The sequence below is a fragment of the Tiliqua scincoides genome, chromosome 5 (assembly GCF_035046505.1).
Source record: "Tiliqua scincoides isolate rTilSci1 chromosome 5, rTilSci1.hap2, whole genome shotgun sequence".
NCBI lineage: Eukaryota > Metazoa > Chordata > Lepidosauria > Squamata > Scincidae > Tiliqua > Tiliqua scincoides.
Window position 1 is genome coordinate 47100745 of NC_089825.1, and position 12458 is coordinate 47113202.

The 12458-nt window shown below is 41.1% G+C and overlaps 1 protein-coding gene across 1 annotated transcript in view; it reads left to right on the forward strand.

Moving 5' to 3' along the window:
• STT3B (STT3 oligosaccharyltransferase complex catalytic subunit B) overlaps positions 1-12458 on the forward strand; it is a 59234-nt gene that overhangs the window by 24900 nt on the left and 21876 nt on the right. The window contains exons 2-5 of the mRNA XM_066628565.1: positions 433-541; positions 2746-3033; positions 5718-5783; positions 10753-10852. Of these exons, the coding sequence (XP_066484662.1) occupies positions 433-541; positions 2746-3033; positions 5718-5783; positions 10753-10852 (563 nt within the window). The remainder of the gene's footprint in view (positions 1-432; positions 542-2745; positions 3034-5717; positions 5784-10752; positions 10853-12458) is intronic.

The window sequence follows — 12458 nt, forward strand, 5'->3', positions numbered from 1 at the left end:
GTTCTTTAGTTGGCTCAGTAGTTCAGGGATTGTGTATTCTTTTTCAGCCCAGCATTGAGCTGAAAGAATCGAGGCAAACAGTAGGTGCATGCAAGTCGCCAAAGATTTTAGCTGGACTTCATGGAGCTCATCCTTGTTTGGCTGAGTCTCAGAAAGCAGCAAGCACCCAGATCAATAATGAAACTTTAGAATATTCTGTTAAACATTAATTTGTTCAAATTTTGTTATATAGTGTTAATGTCCAGCTTCATATGACTCCAAAATGGAACTAGTTGTTCAAAACGCTGTCTAATCCTAAACCTGCAGTCTTATGCACAGTCCTAGTCAAAAATAAGTTGCACTGATTCCAGTAGGATTTACTCTCAGTAAATATGTGTAGGATTGCAGTCTTAATTACTTAAGGCAAGGATTAAAATTGTATTACTTTTCCAGGTTCAACTATAGATCAACACATCATCTTGCATCACATGGATTTTATGAATTCTTAAACTGGTTTGATGAAAGAGCATGGTATCCACTAGGAAGGATAGTAGGTGGGACGGTAAGAAAAATTTATTCATGTTTTAACAAATCATTTATTCAAAACTAATAGTATTAAAATAAAATGCTCCCATGTCAATGAGTTGATTTATAATTTTGAGAAAAATAAAAAAATGATTTCTAAATTGATTTTTAATGTAAATTTTCAGTAAATGTTTTTGAACAAATAACCTGACTTTTAAAAAAATTGAATTTGTTACAAACATGTTAAAACCTACACTTATTCTCAAGTACCTCTGCTTGAGCTGCACAAGCAGTATATGCTTATGTTGTTGGACTGTCGCTTTAGACTTGAGGTCTAAATGTTAAATGTTCCTCCACATAAAACAAAAAGATCCTGATATGCTAGTATTACATTTGCATGGCACTTTTTGTATCAGTGAGTTGTTGGAAGGAAATGTACACAAACCTTACAACCTAAAGTGGTAGAGTTAAATCTGAATCTGGTAATCGTTTAGTCTGGCTCTATCATCATCTTGGGAGGAGAAGCTTTGGGTCTGAGACCCAGACAATAAGTACGAAGAAGGCCGCATTTTGAAATTGTATATATGTGCTGTACAGCTTCCTTGGAGAACCCATTTGCTTTCCTTGTTTCTGTGACTTAGGAAACTTTGTGAGGTCACTCTCTTTCATCCACTACTGTATTTCTTCAGGGTTGTCAGGTGAAAAATTTGTGATGGTTTCTGAAGAGCATGCCACTTAACTCTGCCCCCCTTCTAATGACACACATCTGTTACCTTTAGCAACCCTCTGATCAGCTTCTGAGGTGACAAACACTGAACACGTAGACAGATTCCTTCTGTCTTGGAATCACAATACATGCACATAACCATCTCTTTAAATAAAGCATAATGGTTTCTTAAGTATACTAGCTTGGTAGAATTGGCTGTTAAGCATCTTTTGAGATCACAAAAGCTTGAGCAATATAAGATGTTCTTTCAAACAAAAGAGCTGCTTTTCTTATTTCCGATGATACAATTGTGATAGGATAGCATTGTTATAACATAAATCTGTGGGATGAACCATCTCCAGCTTGTGCAGATGTACTCTTGAAAACCAGTTAGAAAAAAGAAGCTATCTGAGAAGTGCTGCAAGTCAATAAACGAATTATCTTCCAATCAATGAAACACTTTCAATGAAATCAACTAACTTTTATAAATTTTTGATTTTTCTGTTTTAATTTGAATTGTTGTATCATGAAGCATAAATCTGCTAGTTTGAGCAACATCCCCCCAATATTTACATGATGTGATTGCATCATACAGTAGTACTGGGGTATAGATGTCCTTTTAAAATTAGAAGTATACTCTTCATATATGAATTGATTGGATGTTGCTACTGAGGTCTTAAAAAATGAAATATAGTAAACGGATAAATGTATGCTATTTTTGGCAACTGTGTTTATCATCTTTTAAATCTCATAGCCACTTTCAGACCAAGTGAGTTTTACAGACACAAACTGAATTTTTTAAAAAATTGCCACCATGTTGGGATTATCTGAAAATGAATATTGAATGAAAGTGCATGAGCATTCGGGGTAGAAAACCCTAAAAAAAAAATCCACTTTAAATGTTACATAAATCATTCTCCCCATAAGCCACCTTGCATTCTCTGTTAAAACAGAAGTTTCTGCTGTTCACTGATTTGTTGCTTCCATTTACCCAGTTAAGGTTCAGCACTTCTGGATTTCCAACCAGTGGCCTGTGTGCTGCTTTGAGTACTTTTCCACATGCATTTTAAACCAAATTGGATTTCTGTATGAGTAGATCCATCTAGGCAGTGGTGGAGAAAAGTCAGGCACAGCCCTCACAAAGGGCAGATTTTCACTTGTTAACTTATGATAAATGTTTCATATGGAATCTAAATTTACCAGAATTTCTCCTGTTGTGGTCTTGAGCCATCCTTGAAATCCAAAGTATGTATAATTTTTTTAAAAGCCTTTGTACTTTGGAGCATGATATGGAAGTTATTTAGCTGCAGGTGATGAACAAGCACTGTTGTCAATTTCATTTTATTTATTTGAAAAATGTATGCCTCTCCCTTGCCAAAACATATACGCATTTTATACTGGTTCCTGAAGTACTGGTTCACTTTTGTAGGATTTCAAAATACTTTGAGTTTCTTTAGCATCCATTCAGATAGATGGGAAAACATGTATTTAGACTGCAGTGTGTTGAATTGTGTTTTTTTCCCTACCTCCCACAGGTATACCCAGGGCTGATGGTGACAGCAGGTCTTATACATTGGATTTTAAATATGCTTAACATAACTGTCCACATAAGAGATGTCTGTGTGTTCCTTGCACCAGTTTTTAGCGGCCTTACGTCAATATCTACTTTCCTGCTTACTAGAGAACTTTGGAACCAGGGAGCTGGGCTTTTAGCTGCCTGTTTTATTGCTATAGTACCAGGTTACATATCACGGTCAGTTGCAGGATCTTTCGACAATGAAGGGATAGCTATTTTTGCACTGCAGTTCACATACTATTTGTGGGTAAGTAACCATTGAAACTTCATACATTTCATTTACGGTTTTAACATGTGTATATCTATTTTTAATGTTTTGAGATCTTTTGTTTTCTTTATCAAAAAAAAGTTGCTTCAGCTTTTGAATGATTTTGTTTTTGTCTTCTGCTAATTACTGTGGATTGTATCCAAATTGCAGCTTGAAGAAGTTCTAGCTACTGTCCTGTTGTGTAAGAGAAAGGAGGCATGATTTTTGCCTATGTCCCCTTTCCCCTCCCAAAAAAAGGAGCTCCTGATGCTCCCTCAGCCTGTTGGACCCAACTTAGTCCTAAATGCCCCCAGTGATGGCCATGATCTCTAGTGTGTGTGCTCAGCTTTGACTGGTGCAGCAGGTGTGCCTGTTTCTGTCTCAGGAAGGCCTGAGTCATGGTTACTCATGCCTTGTGTACTTCTTGGTTAGACTATTGTAACATGAACTACAACTATGTATGAGCTGTATTTGCATTAAACCCTCTGGATAATTCAACCCGTACAAATGCAGCTATAAGAGTTCTGACATGGGTGAGACCTTGCTGTAACCTCACACCACTGTTAACTCCAGCTACATTGGTTGCCAGTTTGTTTCCAGGTACAATTGAAGGTGCTGGTTATGACCTTTTAAAAGACCAAAATCATGTGGGGCCAAGATAATTGAAGAATCCTTTTCTCCTACATAAATCTTCCTGCATTTGAGATCTTTTTGTGAGGCATTTCTAAGTTTTGGTGGGTGGTAACTTGAGAGATAACTTTGTTAGTAATGGCCCTTTCCGTGTGGAACACTCTCCCTCCTGAGCACTTTTCCCCTGTGTTCTGCCTCCAGCTGAAGGCCTGCCTGTTTTGATTAGTTTGACCTAAGTGGTTTCCTTGGCTGTCTTCTGTTACTTGGCTGTTTTCATTTGTGTTTTGATTTTATTAAAATTATTTTTATGTAAGTTGTGGGTTGTAGGCTGCCTTGGATCATTTCAAGAAGAGTTGGTGCAAATTTTTTAAAAATGTATTTTCAGGGTGTAGAACTGGGAATAGCAAAAATGCTCTTCCTCTTTTTGTATGAGCGTTGAGTAACAAGGGGAAGGTAATTGTCACATGCGCAAGCTGAAGTTTGGATACAATGCTTTCTCTTAAAAAAACTAGTGTTTTTATATGATAAAATGGCTCCAAATTAGGAATAGTCAACAGTACATGGGTTTTAGGTAGATATGGCTTGAAGTTTACTTTTATATGGAAATTGGGATTAACCGATTTTTAGCGTCTTTGTAATTTGGGACAAAAATGTTTTGACTTGTGACTGCAGTGTGCCATACAGAAACGAATGAAGTACAGGAGGTGCTGTAGTAAACAAAAAGCATGGCTTTATAGTTTGTATTGTAAGCATTTTCTGCATAAGGATAGCAGCACAGATATAATTGTAGGAAACATTGATGTTATACAGTTCTTCTGCAGCAAGTACATGCATATTTTACTTCAGTGCTTCACATGCTATTGTGGAAAACACTGATTTTTTATCAGTATTTTCATAAATAGCTCTTGTCCTATTCAGAAGTTATCTGCTGCTTAAACCATGTGTGTTTATCACCTTAAGCTAACTTTAAATCCGTATTCCTAAAATAAGGTTGCTATAAGGGGCTTGAAGTAAGCCATTTCAGGGTTTGCATTTCTAACTCTTGAACCATGTTCTTGCATGCAGCAATCTTGGAATACTTCATCAAGTCATGTTGATACTAACAGGGATCATTACTTGGGCAAAACACAAGACTTATAATCCAATTAGTAAAGTTTATATTAGTCTGTTATCTTTTGATAACAGTAGCAGATACAGTATGTTTTTACCATATCCCCAAAAGGAATGTAGCTGTTTGTAAAATTCATATGAATTGGTGTACCTAATTGAAGTTTTTGCATAGTTGATTTTTTGTTTGAATTTTTGAAATACATAAAACTTCCAAAACCGAGTTAGCATTTAGCAAGCTAGTATATTTGAAGGTGGGGGAATGACTCGTAAATCTATATATGGCCATCTTGTTAGAATCTTAGTCGTGAAAAATTATGCTGGCATAGCATCTGCACAAAACCCCCAACTGCTGTTTAAGTAGCTATTTAAGTCAGTGTAGAATTTGAAATTTAAGACCTAGAATAGAGTGAAATGCCAAATCATAATAGGAAAGTCTGTTGAAAATTCTGCATTATCCGTATACTTCTTGATCATTGTGAACTTTATTTGAACTTATTGTGAACTTTAGTTGAAAAGCGGTATATAGATACTGTTAATAATAATAATAATAATAATAATAATAATAATAATTTGTTCCAGTAACAATAACAGCCCAATTGAGATTTTTTTAAAATAAACCTTGAGCTTGTGTGCTGCCGCCTCTCTCCTCCATGAGGAGTGTTAAAAAATTTTAGCTTGTAATTTACAGTAAATAGCAACTTCCCATTTTGCCCAAATTGGTTTGTGCAAATCATGGTTCATTCTTAAACCAGAATTGTTGTTAGATATGCTCAGACATAATGTGAGGCAGTGAACTAAATGACACTTTCTCAGTGAATTCTGAGAGGGAGACAGTAAAACCATTGTGTAGTTCAGTTTCTCTTAATAATTAACTTTTTATTTCTATGACTAACTTTATTTCATTGTTTTTCACTTCTGTGTTGTAATTCAAACTCCTTTTGTAGGTGAAGTCTGTGAAAACAGGATCAGTCTTCTGGACCATATGCTGCTGCCTATCCTACTTCTACATGGTAAACGATACTGTTAATTTGTGCATATATGTTATCTGCATTGTAGTCTGTACAATTCCCCTGGGGGTTGGGGATAAGAATAGGCCCTCAGTTTGGCTGTACTTAAGAGGCGACTAAACAGCCACCGTGTAGATGGGACTCATTAGCCTGGGAAGGCAGCTCATCTGAGAGAAGGAAAACTCTGATCCCAAACCTCCACTGCCTTGTGGCTACATCCAGTTATGGAAAAGGCTTCAGGAGTCAGCCTCGAGGTAAAATCCGGAGCCAGAGATCTTGAGGCAGTTCATGGCTGAACACAGTCACGTTCTGGCAACTCCTGCGATGCCGCTGGAACCAACCATATTGGCCTCTGCCTTTCCATTGGACCATTTCAGCAACGTGGAGAGGGGGGATTTGCTGCATGGGAAACAGTCTATCCTCCACATCTACTTTACCCAGCCTTCGCGCACTGGAGAGGACACTGTTCCAGAACCACCATTCAGAGCACGATACCATAGTCTTCCAAGACTGAAGGATGCCAACATGGAGTCTGTACAAAAGATCGTATTCGCACAGAAGACCTCTGCTAAATTTGAAAAGAAATAATAATTTTTTCTGCGACTGCATAAACACCTCCAAGCTTCCCTTCTTCCAGAGATCTGAAGATAGTTATGTTTGAGCAAGCCTTCATAATCCTGGAGGACACAATATCTGGTTTTGTCAAATGCCTTTTAGTAAGATGCTGTCTCCCACAATGAGACTACTACACAATACCCATATGCAGTTGAAGATTTTTCTGATCCATTTCAGATAAGCAGAGCCAAAAAATGGTCATGGAGGATGTAAACATTTTGGTAGCATTGGATCTCTTGTGGCCTTCGAAACAACCATTGATCAAATCTGGCTGAATCACCTAAGGGATTTTGTTTGAAGTGCAGCAGCACTCTGTCTGATGCTTCTAGTCATCCTTCTCTGTACTGTTCAAAAAGCACCATTAGGCAGCTGCTGTTCTATCCCACAGAGATAAGCATGTTTCAAAATTGTATGGCATTTTTCCATTGAAGTTTGATTTTATGCCTTGGGTCTTTTTGCTTGTTTAGAACTGCTCACCCCAGCACTTGCTCCCCATGCCAGATTTACCAAAGAAGGACCCAAAGAAGATTTACCAGATTTACCAAAGAAGGAATGTAGTTAACATTCCCAGTAAGGAGTCTGCACTGCTGCACAGACCTCTTAGCGTGTGCTCAGCAGTGCCTTGGTGTTTCCAAATGCATGTCAATGATGTCAGACATCACCAGAGTTCTGAGAGCGCTGAACTCCGAGCTGTGCAGACATTGGCTCTGGAGGACTTGGAGGTGCATGTTTACGCAGTTGAAAAGGAACAGTGCTTATAAAAAGTAGTATCTTAGTTGGTAGTTTCACTTAAAAGAAAAATATTTGGAAGACAGATTTCTATCCGTTGCCAAATGGAAGGGAGGTCATTGTTGAGTTAGTGTAGTGAACTATCTTGGAAATATCTGTTCTTGGTTACAGCAGTGGTTCTTAAGCTTTTCCAGCCCGTGGTTCCCCTGATCCTTGTGACCATTGGCCATGGCTCCCCATTACATCACCTCACCTCAGTTACCCCCAAAATGGGAATGCAGGTGTTACAATTATACACTAGAAACAAAAAAACAAGAGAAGCCAAATCTTCAGCAGAGCTGCCAGCACTCTGAGGCTGCAATCCTAACCACACTTACCTGACAGTAAGCCTCATTGAACAAAATAGGACTTACTTTTGAGTAGACCTGGTTAGGATTATGCCCTGAGTTTGTTAGCAGCACATCTGGAGGGTTTTGGAAAGGGATGTTTTTCTTTCCTGTAAGGGGGAGAGAAGTGATGAAATTTGCTGTGGGAGGGGAAGACTTTATTTTGTATCTGCTAATTGCAAACTGATGTGAAACTGAGACCCAGGGACTGTTTGGCTGCAATCCTAACCTAACTTTCCTGGGAGTAAGTTCCATTGAACACTATAGGACTTACTTCTGAGTAGACCTAGCTAGGATTGCGCCCTTTGTCTTATAATAGCAGCCAACTTGGGAAGTTCGCCCCCCAAAAGGAGGCAGGAGGAAAAAGGGGTGTGGCTGAAAAGGAATGGATTTTTTAATTTTTTTAATCAATTTTTGGAGACAAAGCTTGACTGATCAAGAGCGACTTTTTTTCTTTTTTGAAGGGGGAGGAAAAAAAGTGAAGATCCTTGGTTAAGCTGACACAGACCCCAAGCCTGTGTAGGTCTACTCAGAAGTAAGTCCCATTTGAGTCAATGGGGCTTACTCCCGGGAAAGTGGAAAGGATTGCAGCCACACAGAGCAAGATTACAACACACCCCCAAAGTAAATGGGGCGTGCTCACACACATATACACCCAAACATGCAGATGCCACCCCTATTCCCCCCAGGCAAGATGGAGGAATGCAGGCTGTGGCATTTGGACACCCCTCCCCCCCACTAAGAGCAGGTTGGACTCCCTCCTTCCCAAGCAGAGGGAAGCACTGTGCTGCCTGCAATTACTGGTGGAGCTCTCTCCAAGTCAGGCTTCCCTCCCAGTTTGAAGTCTGCCAGGAGCCCTACTCTGATGAGATTCAGCACCTCCATGGCTGCCCAGGAAGCCTCCTCCCTGTTTGGCTTCCCTCCTGCTCCAGGGAGGACGCAACCAGCAAGACTGCTCAGCATGAGGCAGCAAGAAACCCTGTGCTTGCTGGCAGGTCCTCCCTGGAGCATGAGAGAAGCCCGAACCCAGAGAAGGCTGACTGGCAATGAGATTCAGCAGGCGCTGCATGCTTTCCAGCCAAGCCTTCTCTAGTGCCAGAGGACGCTGGAGAGGTCTTGTCTGGGAAGCACACAGCGTCACCTGGCCAGCTTCTCCGAACCAAGAGGGAAGCCCAGGACAGCAGTCACACTCTGCACGGCGCTCAGTGCAATCGCTGACAAGCCTTCTCCAGATGGGGAGGGAAGCCCAAGTGCACACAGCGCAGGAAGCTGGAATGGCCGGGCTGGCGACCTCTCACCAGTGGTAAGCCTGATTCCAGTAGGGGGGGCAACTCCCCCACCTCCCCCCACCATGTTTCACACACCCTCCCCACCTCACACTGCCCCACCCACCTGGTTCATAGTCACAGAAAAAACAGCAAGTAGGGAGGCAGCATGTGCAGCTGAGCAGCTATGGCCACCTCTCTCCCCAGGATGCCTTGCGAGGCCCCTAGAGGCTTTCCCCACCTCCCAAGGGAGTTCCAACTCACAGATTGAATACCTCAGGGTTACAGTGATATCTCTGATGCCTTAAGGTTGTCAGAAGTACATGTTAATTCTTACACTGACACTGAAAGTTATGACTAATAAATTCCTCAGAATTTAGCTGCCTGGAATGTGGGTTAATGTTGTGTTACAGACTCTTAATAACCATCAATGAGTGGCAGCTTGATTTTTTGTGGTGGTTTGCTGTGCATGTCCCCTTTGAGAAGCTGTTAACCTTGGTGTTTTCTAAGTTAATAGTCATCTCCAAAATACTCTCATTGTTGTTCATTTCTGCAAGCAAATCTGTAAAGGTATCAATTCAAAAATTTAAAGAGTGCCTATTTAGAAGTATAGAATATATTTATTGTCGGGGTTTCCCTCCTCCCACAAGTCCCCAACTTACACAGGGAGAAGGCTTCTGGGCCAGAGGATCAGGGAGGAAGCCGGTGGAACATGGGGCCACATCCCCATAGGCTGCCTGGGCACTCCTGTAGGCGGCAAAGCACAGCAGAGGAACACGGCGCACTGAACCCCCTGCTTCTCCCTCTGCCTTGCAGGAGGGAGGGGGGAGACAGGACGCAGGCCGTTCGGCTGCTGGGCAGTCACCCCTCCCTCACCTCGGGGGGGGGAAGGGGAGCACTCCCTCGCCCAGCCAGACGGGACCTGCCTTGCCACAACTGGACCTCCTGACGTCGTCTGCAGAGCTGCAAGACCCGCCCAACCCCCAAAGGCAGAGACCAGAGTAGAGGCAGCAGCCTTCCCTGCCCTCTCAGGAACAACCCTGGCAGCTCCAGGTGGGAGGAAAACAGAGAAAGGAAGGGGAGGAGTTGTGGTAATCCCAAAGGGGTGGGGTCTGCCCTACATAAACCTGGAGGCCAGGGATGACAGGGCAGTTGGGAGTTAGAAGAGCAGGCAGGAGGATCTGCTGCTAGCAGCCCATGTTCCTGACGGGCAAACTTACAATGCAATCCTGTGCATGTCTAATCTGAAGTAAGCCCAATTGAGTTCAATGAAGTGTTGTCCTAAGTAAATGTGTAGAGCAGCCATTTTCAACCACAGTACCATGGCACATTGGTGTACCGTGAGTGGTCCACAGGTGTGCCATAGGAATTTGGGGGGAGGTCATTTGTTAGTAGGGCCAATGGGGGATATGAGCCTCCACTGGCAGCATGGTGTGCCTTGTCAGTTGTCAAAAACCTGATGGCGTGCCTTGACAATTTTAATGCTTTATCAGTGTGCCATGAAATGAAAAAGGTTGACAATCACTGGTGTAGTGGATTTCAGTCCTAGGATTGTATAAGTAAATAAACTACTATAAATTAGGCAAAATGAAGCAATTTTCTGTTCATAAAATTATGAAACATAACTGTGTATATATTTTTTTCTTTTCCATTCCAACCTTCTTTATATCCTATTTAATTTTTTAAAGATCTGCAAAGCATATTTCTGTTCTGCAGATTGTTTATTATCTTCCTGTTCCCAAGTGGTTTGGATTACCTTTCTATTGTGTCTGCCTTGAAGGTGCAACTTCTGGTAATTCATGGCTAAGTGTCCAAGTGACCAGCATTATAGTCGGCTTGAATGCCTCGCTGTATGAAAATAACATTCATTAGACTTGGGCCTAAAAATTTTAAAAATTAATGTTAAGTCACTGACTATCACAAAGTAGAATGGTTTCCAATTTCTTCACATAATTATGCTGTAATATATTCTTACAGGTTTCTGCATGGGGTGGTTATGTTTTCATCATCAACCTTATTCCACTGCATGTGTTTGTACTACTGCTGATGCAGAGATACAGCAGGAGGGTCTATATAGGTGAGTGATCTTGTTGAATATGTAGTTTTTCTTTTTCTTTCTTAATTCAGTCAGTCAATTTTGTCTAAATGCTTAAGAAATTTTGTCTAAATGCTTAAGAAATTAAATTTCAACCATATTTTATCTTCGACTAAAACGTGCACCACCTAATAAAGTAGCATCAGTTACAGTTTGTTGGTTTTTAAATGGGCCAACTCAGAAATGTATGCAATTTTTTTGCTCCTCCTCGAGTGAGAAGATACTGGTAGAAAGTGGTAGATCAAACCCTGCATTTTGACTACCAGATGGAGTGGGTGGTGCCTACTGAGTGGAACGCATCTGATCAAAGGCTGATCTCATTAACTATTTTAATCTGGCAATTTATCATAGGTAAAAATAAAAGATTTTATTTGTATTGCAAAGGTAACTTAAATGGGGTTGTGTGAAAAGGGAATGGGGTTGTGTGAAAAGGAATTCAAGAGACAGCCATCAATATTTAAGTTTCATCTCTCAGCTTTAGCACATCAAGGAATGCTGGATAACAGACAAGATTATGGGTAAAAAATTTCTCTAGAAAGTCCTTGTCATATTTGCTTTTTCCAATATCTCGCTCAGTCTGAGACCTTTTTGCCACCTTTTGGGAAAGAGTCAAAGCCATTTTACTTTTGCAGAGAAACATGTCACAATGCACTGTGCTCAGTAAATGTGTATTTGCAAGTCCATACCTGATGGAATCATTTATAGTCCTAGGCAAAGAGATAGTTTCCTTCCCCCCCCCCCCAATGATTTTACAGGGTTAAATGGGGAAAACAGAGGGAGGGATAGACCCAACTATATATAGTTAGGGCCTCTGTATCTGTGAGGGATCTGTTCTTGGACCCCTGCAGATGCCAAAAACTGTGGATAAATAAATTTTGTGGTTTTTCAGCCCCTTAAACCCCCCAAAGGGTGCCGGAGCTCTGCTCCATTCGCCTCCAGAGGGCTTTCTGAAGACCGCAGACACTGTGTCCAACTGTGGGCTTCAGAATGGCCATAAAAGCCAAAAAATGCTACTTCTGGTTTTCTGGAATTTTGATTTAAGACTGATTGGATTTTGTTTTGATGAAATTGTTTTTGTAATATTGTAATATTTAATGTGAGCCGCCCTGGTGGTCCATTCAATATGATAGAAAGCGCAGGATGTAAATATATTAAAAAATCAAAGTTGATGTTATGAGAAGCAGAAAATTGGATGGTGGAGATATGTACATTGGGCATGGTGTACATAGTCTGAAAAGTCTGTCAGACTGAGTATAGGAGAAGTGAATCACTCAGGTTGATTAACCTCACTGAGGGCCCAGTCCTATCCTTGTGGCATACTAATGCTGCAGTTGCTCTGCTAGTTTGTTAGTGCTTCTGCATGAACCAGAAGGCCACATGCCACTAGCAGCACCACTCAAACCGGCTGGCAACAGGGTTATTCCAGCAGTGGAGTCAAAGCAGGGTGTGTGGGGGCAGATCCAAACCCCCCCCCCATCCTGGACGTAACATGCCTTCAACAGGCTCCTCAGATCTGTTCCAGCAAAAGAGCTACTGTAGATCTGAAGAGACCCATAGGGTAATGGTTCCCAAACTGTGCACAATGGCG